The 19,656-nt window shown below is 39.4% G+C and overlaps 1 protein-coding gene across 3 annotated transcripts; it reads left to right on the forward strand.

Moving 5' to 3' along the window:
- Positions 1 to 1,513: 1,513 nt before the first annotated feature.
- DDX1 (DEAD-box helicase 1) lies at positions 1,514 to 19,396 on the forward strand. 3 transcript variants are annotated; one of them, XM_088665742.1, is made up of 26 exons: positions 1,514 to 1,847; positions 3,148 to 3,199; positions 3,577 to 3,640; positions 4,104 to 4,133; positions 4,392 to 4,488; positions 5,014 to 5,061; positions 5,842 to 5,925; positions 6,234 to 6,317; positions 7,350 to 7,426; positions 8,937 to 9,009; positions 9,104 to 9,180; positions 9,628 to 9,742; positions 9,904 to 10,042; positions 10,179 to 10,239; positions 10,928 to 11,026; positions 11,667 to 11,756; positions 12,581 to 12,769; positions 13,376 to 13,427; positions 13,963 to 14,109; positions 14,915 to 15,006; positions 16,587 to 16,659; positions 17,221 to 17,293; positions 17,374 to 17,416; positions 17,758 to 17,853; positions 18,572 to 18,692; positions 19,085 to 19,396. In XM_088665742.1, the coding sequence occupies exons 2-26, from the start codon at positions 3,150 to 3,152 to the stop codon at positions 19,213 to 19,215; spliced, it is 2,205 nt and encodes a 734-aa protein (XP_088521868.1). In that variant the 5' UTR covers positions 1,514 to 1,847; positions 3,148 to 3,149; the 3' UTR covers positions 19,216 to 19,396. The 3 variants fall into 3 exon arrangements, with proteins under 3 accessions (XP_088521868.1, XP_034965713.1, XP_088521867.1); XM_035109822.3 differs by having other exon boundaries at positions 1,514 to 1,564; XM_088665741.1 differs by having other exon boundaries at positions 1,624 to 1,836.
- The last annotated feature ends 260 nt before the right edge of the window (positions 19,397 to 19,656 follow it).

Consider the following 19,656-nt stretch of genomic DNA (forward strand, 5'->3'; position numbering starts at 1 on the left):
GAGATAGAGACGTTCGGTTTTTAACCCTTTACGATCCCTCAGCGAGCGCTTCTAGGTAATGCGAGCCAGGTGTGTGTTGTGTGTGTGGTGGAGGCTGCAGACGTCCTGTGCTGCCTGACATATGAATAAATCCCGCTGCGCGGGATCATATCATATCACATTGTTATTATACAATATATTAATATATTAAAAAGGTAAAGGGACCCCTGACCATTAGGTCCAGTCGTGACCGACTCTGGGGTTGCGCGCTCATCTCGCATTATTGGCCGAGGGAGCCGGTGTATAGCTTCCAGGTCATGTGGCCAGCATGACAAAGCTGCTTCTGGCAAACCAGAGCAGCACATGGAAACGCCATTTACCTTCCCACTGTAGCGGTTCCTATTTATCTACTTGCACTTTGACGTGCTTTCGAACTGCTAGGTTGGCAGGAGCTGGGACCAAGCAACGGGAGCTCACCCCGTCACAGGGATTCGAACCGCTGACCTTCTGATCAGCAAGCCCTAGGCTCAGTGGTTTAACCACAGCGCCACCTGGGTATATTACGCGTGAATAAATCCTGCTGAGCTCATATACATAAACTCTTTTAATCTGTTATTATATCAGCATATCATATATTGTTATAATACAATATATATTTATAGGTTATGTGTGAATAAATCCCACTGAGCTCATAAACATATACTAATTTAAATATATTATATTGCATTACAGTATATATTATATTATTTTTATACAATATATTATATATTATATATCTTATTATATATTAAATAATAATGTGTGAATGAACCCCGCTAAGCTTTTATATACAGTATATATGTATGTGTGTATATATATATGTATATATATATATATATATATATATATACACACACACACACACACACACATATGCATACTGTATATAGATTTAAGTCTATAATACAGTACTATATAATATATATTTATACACTTAAAATCTTAAAACAGTGCAATTATATCTTTTTAAATGTATCATCAAAGCACATAAAATCACATATTTGATCTATGATATATATTACGGTATCAAATATATGATTATGAAAGGTGTTTTATATATTTGATATGATCAATATATTGATATAATCGAGTCCAACCCCCTGCAATGCAGGAATCTGCTTGAAAACCTCCTTTCCCACAACTTGAATTCAAGTTACAAGTTATGTTTTCGGTGGTTTGGGCAGGTCAGATATTGGCCTTGCGCAGCCAACCCTTGCTCTCTTTCCCAAATGGGTTCTGGGCATGAAAAAGCTAACAGAAGTGTAATACAGTATTGGAATGATTTCGGCTTGTTAAGGCATTATTCTCAAGCGTCCAGTAGTCTAACACGCAGCCCTGTACTCTGGGACTCAGCTGCACAGCTGCAGACAGAGCCTGCTGCCCCGAGCGGAACCTCGGCTGAGCGGGCAGCGTTGCGGACCGGAGGACTAAAGCGGTGGGCACGGGGATGGGGAGTGCGCAGGCGCCGTGAGCCCAGTGACGCGTCCTGCCCTTTACCGCTGCCCAGGCGTTGCCAGCAGACACGCGAACATGGCGGCCTTCTCAGGTACGTGGAGAAGCTTGGGGGGGGGGGGAATGGGGAGGCGGGAGGAAGAACGGAAGCTTGGGGGGGGGGAGTTGCCTTCCTCTGGGTTCCGCTTGGACTTAAAAGCTTTACCCCCCCCTCCCGGATTCCGGGGAGCCCCTTCATTCCTGTAAGAGCCAGCCCTCTTTCGACCCAGAAAGGTTGGGATCCAGCTAGATCCCAAATGGAAGGGGACACCTGGCTTGGCCTGGGCGGAAAGCATCCAGAAGGATCCAGGGGTCTTCGTAGACACTGTAAGCTGAACGTAAGCAAAACAGTGTGGTGATGCTGCAGCAAAATAATCATCATTATCCACTTTACCGCTTTGGCTCTTTACAGCCTATCGACCTCCCGCCTCATGGCTTTCAAAATTAACCTTTATATCATTCCATTTTATACGTTTTCCAGTTCTAATTACACTCATTACAAATTAGCTCAAAATTTAAATAAAAAGAGAAAGATAGAAATTTTCTCATTACAAGTCTTCAGACAACCCTGCTAGTGATGTTAATTGCTTACAATAATATTTCAGATGTCGTATAAATTTACTCCAGTCCTTTTGGAAGACTTGATCGTGCTTGTTTCGGATTTTACAATTTAAAGTACTCATTTATATATCCTTAAGGTGACTTCCATTCTTCTCTTTCCATGGTTCATTTTACAAATCATAAATCCCTTAATATTTTACAAAAACTCTACCGTTCAATATTCCCTTATTACATCCATCAACACTTATTTACACTGTTGAATTTATTTTAATGCTGCCAGCATGAAAACACTGAAAAGGCTAAGGCTATTCTAGGCTGCATCAACAGAAGTCTAGTGTCTAGGTCAAAGGGAAGTAATAGTCCAGCTTGATTCTGCCTTGGCCAGACCACACCTGGAGTGCCGTGACCAGTTTTGGGCACCACAGTTTAAGAAGGGTGTTGGCAAGCTGGAATGTGTGCAGAGGAAGGTCACCAAGAGGATCAAGGGTCTGGACACCAAGCCTTATGAGGAACGGTCGAGGGAGCTCAATTTATTTAGCATGGAAAAGAGGAGATATGATAGCCATTGTCAAGCATCTCAAGGGCTGTCACATGGAAGATGGAGCAAGCTTGTTTTCTCCTGCTCCGGAGGGTAGGACCCAAAGCAATGGATTCAGGTTACAAGGAAATAGTTGTGCCTGGTGTTTAGTCAGAATCTTTCTGGCAATAAGAGCTGTGCGACAGTGGAGCAGACACTCATGAGAGGTGGGAAAATCTCCTTCCTTAGAGGTTTTTAAGCAGAGGTTGGGTGACCATCTGTCATGAGTGCTTTAGCGGAGATTGCTACATTGCAGGAGGTTGGCCTAGACGAGCCTCAACTCTATGATTCTATGCATGTTTATATGGGAGTAAGTCTCACTGCATATAATTCTCCTTTCTTCTCAGTATACATACTTAGGATTTGCTGTGTTTTTTCTTCTTTTGGTTATTGCATTTATATAGCGTGACTTTTCCTTCAAGAAGCTCAAGGTGGCATACATGGTTCTCCTACCCATAACATGGACTGCTAACACTTTTGTTGGTTTAATTTTCTTGCAGAGATGGGTGTGATGCCAGAAATTGCTCAAGCTGTAGAAGAGATGGACTGGTTGTAAGTATGACACACACACCCATTTATGTGTAGCCTTCCAGAGTTGTAATCAATAATACTGCAAATGGTGCTTCTGGAAATCTTGCCATGTTTCAATGGAAGTTACTTATGATAGTGAAGTTACCATGCATGCGTGGTGAATAACCTCTGCTGATGTTTGACTCTAGCACCCACTATACCAAAAAAAAAATCTGATTCAGATTGTAAAATGCATGTACAAAGCTAATTTGAGTATTGCAGACAGAATTCTTGTATTGCAGCACTGTGCAAATTAAGAGCAGGGGTTTCCCCTGCTACATTCTTGTTTTTCTTTTATATAAACACCCTGATAAATGCCACATTATTACAGCTTGGGCTTTGTTACCTTTTTTTTGTAGGCTTCCTACAGATATCCAAGCAGAGTCCATCCCGTTAATCTTGGGAGGTGGTGATGTACTTATGGTATGTATATTTGTACACCCAGAAGCCATTCTGGCTTGTAAGCAGTATATACCAGTTAAAATATAATAATTTTGCCACAGTCTGTTTTATAGACTAGTATTGTTCCCTATGACCCTCATTATTTGTGCAGCACTATTATAAGCATGCTTACTCAGAAGTAATGAGCACATGAAGAAGGAAGGTCTTGTATATTTATGTTGCTAGAAGACACTGCCTAAAATCAAATCCTCTTTGAAATTACTGCTCTTCATTCCCTATGTATGTGGCACATTATGCCTTAGCTGCTACTCTTAATGCCCACATAGAACAAACGTTATGTTTGAGTATTATTTTATTATTCAATAAATATGGGAGAGAGTTCTCCCTGTATTTTAATAACACAAAAGGATTAAACTTGTGATTTATTTGCTGTAGAGGTAACCATTGTATCTTAATTTTCTCATCAAATCTCATTTCTACACAGGCTGCAGAAACTGGGAGTGGAAAAACTGGTGTAAGTGAAATTTACGTTCTTAAGTATAAGACAATTTTTGGACATACGTTCAGGTTGTGGACAGTTTTATCTTAAGTTTAAAGTACTCCATTAAATAGCAATAGATCCTGAAAGTTTTCTTAGCATGTTGACATAGAGTACTCAGAAACTGAACATTTGTTTTTTTCTTTGTTTAATCATAAGCATTTTGAAACCAGAGTCTAGAAGAAAATAATTGGTTCAGATTGTATAATTTAAATAAGCAACTTCATATTTCAGGCATTCAGCATCCCAGTTATTCAGATTGTTTATGAAACTCTTAAGGACCAACAGGAAGGCAAAAAGGGAAAAACCACTATAAAAACTGGTGGGGGAGGTAAGCCTTTTTCTAAAACATTCACTGTCCCAATACCTGAAACCTGATGCAAGTTGAATTTTACAAACGTAGTTTGCTTGTATATTTGAAACCGTGCCGATGGTAGGCAAGTTGAATGCATAATCTACAAAAATAGCTGTATTATCCTATCTACATCTAACTGGGCTAATTATCATTGTTGGAAACTTCTGCTATATTGATTGCTTCCTATATTCCTTCCCTGTTTTGGCTTCATGTGATAGTCACTCAGTTAAAGTGGATAACTGGCAACTTTAATTCTAAATACAAAAGAATTCAATAAATTCAATTGAAATCAGTGGAATTAACATTTTTAATTGATATCACAATTTTATTTCCATTGTGATATCAGTAATACCTGTGTAGTATGTAAATACCAATGGTTTGAATCTAGGGGTGTTTTATATGAAGACACCTGCCAAACATGCTGCAATTGTTCAACAAATAGAAATGTGGCGTCCTACCAGTTCATAGTATGATATAGCTGTTTTTTCTTCTTCTCAACAGTGCTCAACAAATGGCAAATGAATCCATATGACAGAGGATCTGCTTTTGGTAAGTTTGATATTAACTTTTCTAGCAATGAAACAGTGACTAGCTGAAAATCAAGCCCAAAACATAGGTACGTTTCATCACTATGGCTTGGGTCTGAGGTAAGATGATCTGAAAATCCTCTGTGTGCCTTTCTGATCTTTAGAGGAATGACATACATATAACCAAATTAAATTTTACCCATTGGTGTCACTAGAGAAGCTCGACTATTGTTTATTATTATTATTATTATTATTATTTGATTTCCAACAGTATGTCTAAGCCTAGCAGATTGGACATGGGGTACATATTCCTGCAGATCTTAGCACTTACACAAAAAAGAGGAAATCTTCATGTGATATGAAGATGCCATTGCAGATTTTAAAACTGTTCAAAGATCATGAGAGGGTGATGGGTTGAGTCTTTGGAGTTGTACAGTAATTTGCTTCATGTGTCTACAAAATGTTACCATGTGAGTTTGAGGGGGGTTAAAAGAGGGTATAGTAGTAGTTGCTGTTTTTAAACTTGTTTGCTACACTTTTTACTTCTGGGCTGCTCTCAGTGGAATCAAAACATTTGATAGGACAGCTTTGAGGGGTGTCTTTGATTCTTGTCAGATGATGCATTAACTTTGTCAACACAAGGAGATGATTACACATATCCGTAGCTTTGTTGTTTTTCTCACGAGAGTTTGTACACAGCTATTTTTTGCAAGGTTTGCTGTCTTTACATAAAGCTGGTATTTTGTATCTGTGACTGTAAGAGGTCTTCAGGGTTTTCAGATATGTCCTTTCTGTTGTTCAGCTATTGGGTCTGATGGTCTGTGCTGCCAAAGCAGGGAGATAAAGGAATGGCATGGATGCCGATCAACGAAAGGCGTGACTAAAGGTACCAAAACTACAGCAGTGGTTGTGTGCATATGTAAAGTTCGTTTTTGAAATAAGAATGCCCCAAATAAACATTTACTTTCTTGTCTTGTCTGCCTTCAGAATACTGACAACAGATTTAGGCAAACAGGCATTTTACATGGTAGCCAACATCACCCAGTTGGCTAGTTCATTTTGAGACTAAAAGAACTTTTTGTTTGTGCCAGCTGAAATGGTTATTTTTAATATTAAGTCAAATATATCTCTTCTTTATTGAAAAGCTAGTGAAGCTGAAATTAGTTACATGTAAATGTTTCTAAAATGTTCTAGGGAAATATTATTATGAAGTATCCTGTCGTGACCAGGGTTTATGCAGAGTTGGGTGGTCCTCTTTGCAAGCGTCATTAGATTTGGGTGAGTATTTACATCAGGAACTACACTGAAATCTAGGTTACCTGCTAGCAGTCACTGATTCTTCTTGCTTATTAAGGGCATCCCTTCTTATTGCAACGAAATAACTACAATGCTGGGGTGGGGGATTCTCTGCTCAAGCTTAGAAATCAGGCTAAAGGACATAAGGTTTCATTTAAAAAATGGTTCTGTTCCTTTCATAAAATAATCTAAAACTGATCATCTGTAGAGCAGCACCAAATTTTGACATTCAAATATTTAGGGGACATGGAATATGCTTTCCTATGCAGGCATACTACCTTAATAATCTTGCCTGCCATTTTTGCAGATCTGATATGTGGCTGCTTCAGTACCATTCTCAGCATTTGTTTTACTTATGTGACCATCCGATCAGGGATCAGTAATAACTGTGGCAACATCACAGCAACATCAGTCAGATTTTAACACCTGATCTAACAGATTAAGCAAAGCCTGCTCGTCGTTCTTACTCTGAACTGCGGCTTTTCTTGTGTCCCAGCACTTCACGGCAAGATTTTCTGCTTTGCATTACTTATGCATCACTAGTTGTGGCAGAATGTGGGTGTGCATCCCCATCCACGCTCTTCTGAAAGTAATCAACTGTGTAGCGCTGGATCAGGTGAGAGATTGGCAGCCTCGTTGCCCATTCGCCAGGGATCTGTTCCTTGCTTCTCTTCAGCAGAAGAGGAACAGAATATTACCGGGGAAAGAGGCTGCTTTTATGGAGGGTTCAGAAACCGCTCCCAGTTTCAGCGTGATGCTAATCAGTAGTGCACAGTTTAAAAAACTTTTTCTGTCCTTGTCTCAAAGGGGTTTTTTCAAAGAGGAAAGCAAATTTCTAGTGTGACAGCAATCCAAAAAGTATATGGTCTGCTGCATTATAGCATGATCACTGCTGCGCTATGAACCCTTGCTTATCTTCCAAAAGTATAGTTAGGAGATAGCGGAGAATGGTTTGATTCTAATATTTAAAGAAATAATTCATATTGTTTTATGATTTGTTGTTATTATTTTTAGGTACTGACAAGTTTGGCTTTGGCTATGGCGGAACTGGAAAGAAATCTCATAACAAACAGTTTGATAGTTATGGGGAGGTATGTTTTTCTTTTTCCATTTTACCAAAGAATAGAATGATTAAATGATGTAGTGAACCAACAATGAAATGCATAAATGTAGGTTAAATTCATGTAGCTCTCAAAGGGAGGAAAGAACAAATGGTTTTAACAGAAATGTGCATGGTGAAGTTTGGTTCGATGAGCATTAATATTCTGTGGAGTATAACTGTTGGACTTAAGCTAACTTGGACAGGTATATGGGCATGTGGTAGTCATGAGAATAGCCTGCCCATTGTAATCATTAGCGACAACACCCTGAGTTGGGTTGATTGTGTGCGTTCAGTTCTGACATTCCAGTGGAAATGTTGCATTTGGAGTGTTTGCAGTGGTAAGCTGAAATAGAAATCCTTGCTATGGCATCATATGCTCATGTTTGTTTTGTTTCATTGGAGAAGCCACTGAGTGTCAGCTGCAGTAGTGAGACTTTTAGGTGGCTACCTGTTGTCCAAATAGTCATGTATGGTTTTGCTTCCCCTGAAAATCCATAATTCCCAACTAATTTCACACAAACTATCTAGAGATCTTCAGAAGTTGCGTTATCCATTTAAAATCTCCTCCTTGGTGTGGGTTGGAAGCTGGCGGGTACTGGTATTCTGCAAGTTTATTTTACACCTCCAACAAAATTCAGTATTGATAATTAGAGATACTTTTCTTTCCCTTTATATCCACCTTCTAAAATGGTAAGGTGGCCAACAGTAATTAAAACAAGCATGTCTGAGGATAGGACTAATAGCTTTAGTGGCAGTAGCAGTTCTGTCTTCATTACAATACAACTGATAAAATTCGTTCTATTGAGTAGATTTTTTAATATTTATGTATAATACTTTTGTGTGATCCATAACTATTTACAAAAGGCTTGGATCCAGTGAAGTGCTGTTAGAAGGGAGTTGGTGGAAGGAGACTTTCCGGTCCCTCTTATCCGGGAGCGCTCCCCCCCACCAAAAAAAACCCCACTTCTCCTGAGAATTGGGGGACCATCCTGAATGAGATGAGCTGTGGTGATACAGAATGAGGACTGCTGAAAATAGAGCAAATGCACCTTCAGTGAGCAGAGGGGAGCCCCTGCTCACAGAATGTGCCTCCACTCAATTTTCAGTGACCTTCACGTCTTCTGGGCATAGCCCTTCTTTTCAGGATATACTTGCAGGGAGGAGGCTGGCAGAGGGACCTGGAGCAGGAAAATCTCCTTCAGGCATAGGCAAACTCGGCCCTCCAGATGTTTTGGAACCACAACTCCCATCACCCCTGACCACTGGTCCTGTTAGCTAGGGATGATGGGAGTTGTAGTCTCAAAACATCTGGAGGGCCAAGTTTGCCTATGCCTGATCTCCTTCTACCAGTGCACTCCTGCACTTTCCAGTATCCAAGCCAAAAGTATTTAAGCCATTGTGATAAGTAATGTGCTTGATACAACTGCTGATGCTTTATATTTCCTGTGAAACATACCACTTTCAATCAACCTTAATTTTATTATTATTTCTTTTGGTAGGAATTCACTATGCATGACACAATAGGGTGTTATGCAGATGTTGATAAAGGGCAAATCACATTCTCCAAAAATGGTAAGTGGTCTACTCCACCCCACTCCATTTAAGTAACGGGTTAAATTCATTTTAAAAAACAGTAAACATAATGCTTTATTCCCCCCCCCCCCAGGCAAGGACCTTGGACTTGCGTTTGAAATCCCACAGCACTTAAAGAACCAAGCACTCTTTGCAGCCTGTGTCCTAAAGGTAATTTCTGACTTTTTCCAAAGCATATGAGACTCATTCTAACTGATTAAAAAATATGCATACTCTGCTTCTATCATGCCAGACCCTCATTCCATTTCATCAAGCATTGCTTATGGAACTTCAAGAAGTTCCACATGGCACAGTGAGGGTGGTGTTGCTGGAAATTTCAGGTCCTAAGCTTCCATGGAATTAGCTACATGGCTTTTTTTGGATCCAGGGCCTTGGGTAATGTCATTGTGCTGGCAAAAGTACCTTTTGATTTCAAGCAGGCTGTCACTGTTTAAAGATGAAAGCTGCCTTATTGATGCTCTAAACAGGTGAACCACTTCTCCTTAAAGGGCTAGCTTTAACACCTCACTCTAACTTGCAGCAAACATTGTGTGACTTTTCTATAAATTCCCATTGCCAATCTTTACGCAAGCTTTTATGTTGTGTGTGTTCTTTTAGAACGCTGAATTGAAATTCAACTTCGGCGAAGAAGACTTTAAATTTCCACCCAAAGACGGCTTCGTTGCTCTTGATAAGGCTCCCGAGGGTAACTCTGTAAAATCCCAGCATGCAGGTACGCTCGGAGCCACCATAAGAAATATTTCATATCACATAAAGTTAAAAGCTTGGAAAGGCTATTTGAGACAGTCCCGTCTGGGTAGGGGGGGGGAGATAAATATGTGTCCAGACGTCAACTCGGTACTAAGGCAACTTTCTCAACATTTCCCATTTCAGGAAGTGCACAAGTAGCACAAACAAAGAATCAGCCAAATGCTCCCAAAGCCTTGATTGTGGAGCCTTCCAGGGAACTGGCAGAGCAGACTCTGAACAACGTGAAACAATTCAAAAAATATGTTGATAATCCTAAATTAAGGTACAATAAAATTGGGACTGGGGGAGTCATAGGGTGCCGCTGAAATCCCCGTGATTCCGTGCACAGTCATGCTCTTGCTCTGCCGGATAAGGTGATTTAATGGCACGAAATGTAATCTAATGCATGTTGCTTTCAGGGAACTCCTAATTATTGGTGGAGTTGCTGCAAGAGAACAACTTTCTGTATTGGAGCAAGGGGTAAGTTTTAATTGCTCTTAGTTTGCATATCTACAAACATATCTATTTCATTTCTATAAAAAAAGGTGCACAGATGAACTCAAGTGAGTGTGTCTTTAAAAAAAAAAGTATGACCCCCATTGCCTTTTCACTGCACGATGTCTATGGAAACACAAAAGCTTGTGTTTTGGTATTATTTTGATTGATGGATTGTTTATTGAAGTGGAAAGTGCTTTGTGACTGTGTGTGGTACAAAGCAGTCTATAATTTTGGGGAATAAATAAAAGCAACATAAAACTGCATTAAAGCAATATAGCTGTTGGTTGAGAAATCAGTAGTTTAGCTGATTGTGGCTTTTTAAGTATCATGAATGAGATAAAGAGTTGTTAAGCACTATGTACAGTTAATGCCTCTCTTGCAATACAGTGGTACCTCTGCTGACGAATTTAATGCGTTCTGAACGCACATTCGTAAGTCAAAAAAAATTGTAAGTCGAATCCCATAGGTACCACTGTATTTGTATAGACCTTTAAAACGACCCTTAAAGTTTTATCTAAGCAATAATTTCTGTGTGTACATAATGTGTTTCAGACATAATCTAAAATGCTTGAAAGAGAAAGACTTCCTTATGGCTAGATTCCAAATGTTAGTGTTTTTGTATTATTTTCTCATAGACACAGTGTACTATTGCACTATTTACATTTTACAGGTGGACATAGTTGTGGGAACTCCTGGAAGACTAGATGATCTTGTGTCAACTGGAAAACTGACTTTATCGCAAGTTAGGTTCCTGGTTCTTGATGAGGCTGTAAGTGTATAGAACTTCTTTTTTGAACAGCATATTTTTAAAAGTTTTATACAACATGCCCCATGCACTGGTGGATTACCCCTCTTTCTGGGAGCCTTCTCCTCCCAAAATGTGTGAGGCTTCTTGGACCTTCCAGGGAACAGCAGTGTTGAGGAATTGTCAAAAATTCCTTCCCTGACAGAAGGGAAGAGACATCAGTTGGATGCCAACCCTCAGGCTTATGCTTGGGACTCTGGCCTACGTGACTTGTTGGCAAATGCATGGGGCAGACAAGCACTTGAAAGTTGGGACCCTGCATGTCCTGGCAAGATCCCCTGACTCGAAATAGCCTAGTGTGCAACTACCATTGGTTTTCTGAGCCCCCTCTCATCTGACTCTCAAAGTGAGTGCAGAACAAATAAGAGAATTGCAACTGGTCAGCGGATGACTTCCATCTGCCCCTGTTTACATTTTCATCTCTGTCAAAATACCTTCATAGCCTATTCCAACCAGAGGAGGAGTTGATGGGTTTAGCAAACCCCTGTAATTAGTCAGGAGGACTGTTTGTTGAATAGTTGGATCTACTACATACTTTTATTTCAGCTTTGAAACCCGTGGGTAAAATACCTTAATGAGACTGTGTAATTCTCTTTTTGTACAGGATGGCCTTCTCAGCCAGGGGTATTCAGATTTCATAAACAGAATTCATTCTCAGATTCCTCAGATAACTTCAGACGGGAAGAGGCTGCAGGTATGAGGTTCGCTTTAAGGTTTCCTAGTTGACCTTTCCCCAAAACTTAGCATAGCTGTTGTATGTAGCAAACGTTGTTAGCTCAAGCTTCAACATCTCGAAGGGAACTTAAAAACTGTGCACAATGTTTTCTGAGCCAATGTGAACTAGGAACTTGCACAATTTAGTTTCTATTGCTCTAGCTGAAATAATAGATTTCATAATAAAATAGTGTGAAGGGTAAACAAAAACTGAGAACACTTCCATGTGTCTACTCAAATTGATGGTGTCCTTAGGTTCCTGCTGTTTGGCAGTGAATGAAAAGCGAAAGCCAGGAAAGTAACACTAGCAAGAAATTGATCCAAACTTCTGGAGGAAAAGATGATTGTTGAGAAGCCTTGCTGGCTTCTTTCTTCTCTCTCCTTTTCTTTCTGTCTTATATTCATGCGCCACAAGGCTAACCTTTATGAATGGAAGACTTTACACACACACACACACACACACACACAGTATACAATAACAGGATTTTGCATTTTACTCATTTATTTGTCTGCATTTCAGTGTCCCAGTGTTGTGCTTAAGCATCCATGTCCCTTCCAATAACTTGCCTAGGCATTCTGCCAAATGCCTCAGTTCTTAATGTGGAGATTCCCCATACATCACTCCCAGTTCACCAGATATAAATGGCTGAGCAGCTGATGCTTCCGCCAGTATTTGTCTTGACTAAAAGAGGTTTATTTTGTAAATTCTACAGATTGACAGAAGTCGAGAACTGTAATCGCAGAGGGGCTTGTGACATGTGCAAGCAACCCTTTTCATCTCTGCTTGTTTGTTGTTGTTTTTAGGTGATTGTGTGCTCTGCAACTCTGCATTCGTTTGATGTGAAGAAATTATCTGAAAAGATCATGCACTTCCCCACTTGGGTAGATTTGAAAGGAGAGGATTCTGTCCCGGATACAGTGCACCATGTTGTTGTCCCTGTAAATCCGAAAAATGACAAATACTGGGAAAAGATTGGTAAAAACCACATCAGGGTAAGTAGTACAAAATATATTGGAATAGACAGAATTGTTAAAAATTCTGGATTATGGTTTCAAGGAGCACACAAATGTTTAAATTGGAATTGTGGAATAAAGAAGAAATGGGATTTCATAACTCAGATTATGAATGTTAAGAACGTTGTGAAATTCCCGTTTCAGCTTGAAATGTAGTTCAGGAACTCAAAACTCGTTGGACATATTATAGGATGTGTGGTGGGCCTTGCAACCTTTTTATTTTACTGTAATAATGTCCTATTTCCTTGCTGAGGTTGGGAGGTTTGGTGTGGCTGATTGACATCTGATCCTCAAATAAAATGTGTTGGAGGGGATTATTGGGTTGTTCTTGTTTTTATTACGTGTTTTGTGGTTTGTTTGTTTTTTTGTGAACAGCTCTGAGACCTGGATGCCTGTGTTTGGCTGCATCATTTCAATTTCAACCTTAAGATTGGGCTACAAAGCCATGTGGCTGCAGATAACTGTTTTTAAGGATTACTAAACAATGAAATATAAATGACTGTGTGCTTTCTGCAGCCCTGCATTCTTTTGCATTAGCTCTGAATGCCTTTGGTCATTTTTAACATTTCAAATTTTACTTTTCAGACTGATGAGGTGCATGCAAAGGACAATACAAGACCTGGTACTAATTCTGCAGGTAACCAATCATTTGGTACACACATAGCTCAGTTGGTTAGTGTGTGATGTTGATAACACTAAGGTTGCAGGTTCGATCCCCATAAGGGAAAGCTGCATATTCCTGCTTTGCAGGGGGTTGGACTAGATGATCATCAGGGTCCCTTCCAACTCTGATTCTTTTGTATTTGTAGAAGCCAATGGCTTTAGCAAAGTTCTCCAGTAAAGGAGAAGCTGCATGAATCAATAAAGCAACATCACTTTATTTCAGTACTAAGATCTTGTTACACTTAACCAAGGCAGGGGGCTGAATCTTTGTATAGCCAAATAAATAAAAAATCTCTCAAGATGAGACTCACCAAATGGAAATTTTTAATGCCTTTTAACCAGCATTTCTTAATTAAGTTTTAGAACATAGGTGAAATCTATGGCTATCATTCTAGAAGGATGAGTTGCCTCATCAATTCAATGTTGTACATGGTGTCAGAATAAACGGTCATTTTTCAGTGTATGCATGCTTAATACAGTGTGTAGGAATAATTTATCTTCTTCTTTAGAGATGTGGTCAGAAGCGATTAAGATTTTAAAAGGAGAATACACTGTCCGCGCCATTAAGGAACACAAGATGGATCAAGCAATAATCTTCTGCAGAACCAAGATAGATTGCGATAACATGGAGCAATACTTTGTGCAGCAAGGAGGAGGTAGTAATTTCATGCCTGTTAGTCTTCATTTTGTCTATTTGCAAGGTGATACCAGTTTGTAGATCTTTCCTCCAGGTTTGATTGATTGGTTCCAAATGGTAGTTTTTCATCCTGGATATTTTCCATGATGGTTAGCTTTCCTCCTGCTTCCGCTGTGTACATGTAACGCCTTCTCAAAGAACTAGAGGCAGTGGTATAGCTCAGTTATAGCCCTAAAAAAAAACTCCCTCACAGTAATGAACTACCTTGAAGATACTTTTTAAAAGTTTTGCTTAATTAAACTAACTTGACCCGAAAATCTCCATACGTGGTTACTCTCCTCTGTTAATTTGCATGGCAGTGGAGGAAGTCTGCAGTTAGAATTGTTGCATGTTCCTTTGGATGGCAGTTTAGTTTGGTCAGCATATTTATAAATTTGTTCGGTTTTCTATTTTCTGTTTTTCTACTTTATTTCATATTGCCCATTTCACACAACACAGTGTGCCAAACTTTGACTTGCAGCTGCTCTGCTTTTCTGATCCTTTTTGCTGCCAAGTTTAGCTTAGTGTGTCATGCAAACCATGAAAACTGCCATCTAATACAAAGGTTGTATAAAGATTTTTTTTAAAAGACTAAAACAAAAAAAGAAATTCCACCTTTCCCCCAGTGCAAGCTGTCTGTTTTAAATCTAGTGCCACATCACGTTTGCTTTAAGATAAAGCTCTCTTGCATACTTCTTCATATCTAGCTATCCTTATCTTCAGAATTTGGTAGCAATATAGCAATATATGAGAGTCCTAATATGCTGGTTTTGTTTGGTTTTAAGGTCCAGATAGGAAAGGACATCAGTTCTCATGTGTCTGCCTGCATGGTGACAGAAAGCCTCATGAAAGAAAACAGAATTTGGAGCGCTTTAAGGTAATGGTTAGGGCTGTGATGTTGAATAGGCTAACCCAGTAAAAAAAAATATTTGTTTAAGGGGGGATTTTAAATGGTGAGGCTATGAGATATAGCTTTCTGTTAGGGAAAAAAAAGGAAAGATATCCTTCTAAGCACAAATAGTAGTTGTGTTTCTTACGATTAAATTGTAATTTGCAATTTATTCAGTCTTTTTAAATGGCATCTATATTTGAGGGTTATTTAGTATGCCACTATATTTTAGTTCATTTGGTAGAAAGGAAGTAATCAGTTAGAAAAAGGGTAAACAGGTCTAGTAATTACATGTAATCTTAGATCATTTATTAATTATTTTATACAGCAGTATAAACAATATAGTTTTTTTGTATTTTAATATTTCTTTTGGAAGCCGCCCAGAGTGTCTGGGGAAACCCAGCCAGATGGGCGGGGTATAAATAATAATTATTATTATTATTATTATTATTATTATTATTATTATTATTATTATTGTCGCCGTCATAATTGGGAAAATACAAAAATATCAATAAGGCATGGTTCGTTCATTTTTAGTTCATTTAGCTTCAGAGCTAATAAAAAGAGAGCAAAAACAGACAGCAAATGATACGAATCAGTCATCATTATTGGGAAAACCAAAAATCAATAATCATGCATAATTAGTTCTGGAGATTCTTAAAGAAAAGAGAGAGCCAAAAACAGAGACAGGAGATGTAAACAATATAGCAAGAGGATTGAACAAATAGATTACTACTGTTCAAATTTTCCTAGGATTACATGTGGCTGAACTGTTAGCTAAGATTTTATACCCTATTTTTCTTTTCCTCTTTCCCTTTTGGTAAAACTGCAGCAGAGTTTTGGGCTTTGTTAAAAACCCCATATGCACTGACACATCCACTCAATAATACTAGTATACTTTATAATCAATGCAGACAGTGAAGCCCCGTTGGATCCTAAGCAGTGAGCCTGTAGCATCTGTGTATTATCTACCAAGACTACTGTAGTTGGTCTGAGCAGTCGCCATAGCTTCTGTTCAGGAACTGCAACCCACGGGGGGGGGGGCATATTGCTCCCATATCTGGTCATAGTCCAGTGGCAGCTTCTGCATTAGGCTAAACATTAGGATTCCAGTTACAGAGAGATGAGGACAGTGTTGTCCGTAGCATGGTTTGGGGAGAGTGGGTTATATTCTATTATTCAATTAGCAGAATGCTACACATGTAAATGGTGGTCCTGGTACTGTCAACAGGAGGCAGTTTTTACTTATTTACACTAGTTCCCCAACCCCCAAAGAAATCTTCTCCAGAGGGCAGGGGGACAGTTGGGAATTGGATTGGAAGTGGTGGGGGGAGAGAGAGAGAGGGAGACCAACCAACCAACCACCTCCCCTGTTAACAATACCATTTGGTCAAAGGCCCTTCCATTCATAGAAGGACTAAATTTGTGCACAGACAGGCACCTTTTTCTCTGACCCCGTGTCTTTCCTTTGAATGTGTCTTTTAGTTGTAGGTGATGCCTTTAAACTGAAATAGTTATATGTGCATGAACTTAAAATAAATGGCTGTTTAACGAACTTCTCTGTTTAGAAAGCAGATGTCAGATTCTTGATCTGCACTGACGTCGCCGCTAGAGGAATTGATATCTCTGGTGTTCCTTATGGTAAGAACTGAAAACTCTCACTAGCAAGTAACTGTTTGTTGATGGCAAATCTGAACACCTATTTAATCCTCTCTCTTTCATGTTATTTAAATAATAATAATTATGGGCTCAAACCCATTTTCAAGTAAATATTCATAATCCCATAGAATTCAGTGGGAGAGTTGGGCACAGGCTGATTCTCTCCCGTTAAAATCAGCAAAACTTAAAAGTGCTTAACTTGGAAGAAGGGCTGTATGTCAGTGGTAGAGCATCTGCTCTTCCTGAAAAAGCTACTAGGTTTAATCACAGGATCTCTAGGTAGAGCTGGAGAAAACTTTTTCTGAAGTCCTGGGGAGCTACTTCCAGTCAACATAGATGTAGATGAATTCACTGCCTGATGCTCTTAGCCCTGCCTGGGTTACATTACACATATAAGGAAAAAGCCAAACAGGTGGGAAAGGTGAAAGAAAAACGTAATATGGGAAATATATGCAGTTTTCCATAATTTATCATTTCACCTAAATAAATTGTGTGCAAAATGTTTTTTAACAACTCAGCATCTACTCTTTCTCTTTTGATCAGTTATCAACGTCACACTTCCGGATGAAAAACAGAACTACGTCCATCGGATTGGCAGAGTGGGAAGAGCTGAACGGTATGCTTTCAAACCTTTCTTATCCCATTTTATTCCTTTTTATACCGGAGTCTATTAACTAAAATATGTGTGTGTTTCAGGATGGGTCTGGCTATTTCTCTTGTGGCAACAGAAAAAGAAAAGGTAAGTTCTACTTTCCCGAGAGGGAAAGAGGGAATATGCAGAGGGAATGTACAGCAAATAAGATCTCTTTGTCTTTTTACTGTCTTAATTTTGTGCACCTATATGCAATGTATATATCTAACCTTTCAGATCCAAAGTTGCCCCACAGTGGCTGATAAAATCACAAAGAACAGTCCGCATAGCCATTAAGAATTTAGGTTTTCCATAGTACTTAACTCAAAGTCAAGTCAGAAATTTTGATACTGCTACAATTTTATTTGATGTTTTAAAGGGGGGGGAGGGTTCCTTAATAATGCTTGTGGGTTTTGCCTCCTAACATGTTGTTCAAACTTCTTACCTAGGTTTGGTATCACTCATGCCCCAGTCGAGGAAAAGGTTGCTATAACACCCGACTGAAGGATGAGGGTGGTTGCACCATTTGGTACAATGAGATGCAGGTAACTTTTTTCACCACTAAAAGCCCTTGTTTCTTACTTTGCATCTCTAAAATCAGGCCAACTTGATGTCAGACCCTCGAATGAGTTCATGGTCGATCTTTAAACTCTGGCCTTTCAAATACTAGGGTCCCCAAGCTGTTTTAAGGTTTCGAATGCTAGTACTAACACCTGTGTACAACTTTTGCTAGCCTTTGATATTGCACGCAGTGGCAGAAGGTTGTGTTAAGACTCTCTATGAATGCGCCAACATTAACTCCTAAAAGCTGGGGATGATCTTGCTTAAGTTTGAATTCCCATTGGGTAGCATCCAATTGTGTCACACAGTGAGTCTTCTCCTTCCCGCTGCAGTCTCTCCCCTGTGCCCCCCACCCCATTCTGCTGCAGAAGGAGTGGGCAGAATTTCCCTCGTGCAGCATTATTATTATTATTTATTGAATTCATATACCGCCCTATACTCAGAGGACATTGGATATATCCCATTGATTTCAGCAGAGCTTACGTTCTTAGCTTCTTGACCGGATCATGCTTGGCATGAATAAAATGGTGTGCCTTCACCCGACCATCTTAATCATATGGCCAGGTTTCTTAATGGAATTACATTTCAATAGCATTGGTTTTAGACATTGGATGATTAGTGGACTTCAAATGCGCATTTGCCGCCATGAAGAATCAAGAACCATCTTTGTGTTTTGTTTTCCTTTGTATTCTCTTCCCTTAGCTGCTGGGTGAAGTAGAAGAGCATCTGAATTGTACCATTTCGCAGGTTGAGCCAGATATAAAAGTCCCAGTAGATGATTTTGATGGTAAAGTCACCTATGGGAAAAGGAGAGCTGCTGGAGGTAAGTGAAAAATTATTGAATAGAAAACTTGCTGCATTTTGGAATAGGAAACTGGGTTTTCTGGCCAGTTGGAATCTATTCTTGTTTTTTTTTTTATTTTCTGTGGATTATTATTCTGTGCATCCAGACTACTGCACACCCAGTGGAGCAGCAAGCTTGTTTTGAAACTTCAGGTCTCCTAATGTGATTTGATAGCAGCACGTGGGTTTACAATTTCACAAACTTTGCTGATCACCGCACAACCCTAAATCAGTTCTTTAGATTACATCCACCAGGGGGCAAAGGGTCTTTTTTAACAAATAAGTACGGTGGGAATAATCAATATTCTCAGCTCTTGTAGCTCAACCATAAGTAGGCAGGCAACCGTAATTTCGACTTTGGTTCTTTGGCAGGTGGATCCTATAAAGGCCATGTGGATATTTTGGCACCTACAGTACAAGAGTTGGCATCCCTGGAAAAGGAGGCACAGACATCTTTCTTGCACCTTGGTTACCTTCCCAATCAACTGTTTAGAACATTTTGATTTGGTGCCGAGGTGAGAGTTGGGTTTTAAGCTTCTAGCCTGGAAATGCGAAAATCCCTGTAGCAGTAGGACTATGTTTGCATATACAAATCTTGCATGCCGAGCAGTCTCTGAAAAAATGTAAACCCTGATGAATTAGCTATTAGCATTGATCTAATAAAAACGGAACTGCTTAGAACTATGTATTTGTGTGTTAATTGTTTCTTCCCCCTACCCTACCAAGATATAGGCTTAGAATACCTGACATAAATGCAAGATCGCTATTGATATATGTCAGATGTTGTTGGACTGCAACTCCCAGCATTCTTGACCATTGATGATGCTGAAGGAAGCTTCATTCCAACCATGTCTGAAGAGCATCAGGTCCTCCACCCTGATGTGGATATATAGTGATTCTGTAAATCTTGAGGTTTAAAAATGTCAACTGTAGCCTTTATTTTG

This window comes from Zootoca vivipara, chromosome 3, assembly GCF_965207765.1.
Source record: "Zootoca vivipara chromosome 3, rZooViv2.hap1.1, whole genome shotgun sequence".
In the NCBI taxonomy this organism is placed as follows: domain Eukaryota; kingdom Metazoa; phylum Chordata; class Lepidosauria; order Squamata; family Lacertidae; genus Zootoca; species Zootoca vivipara.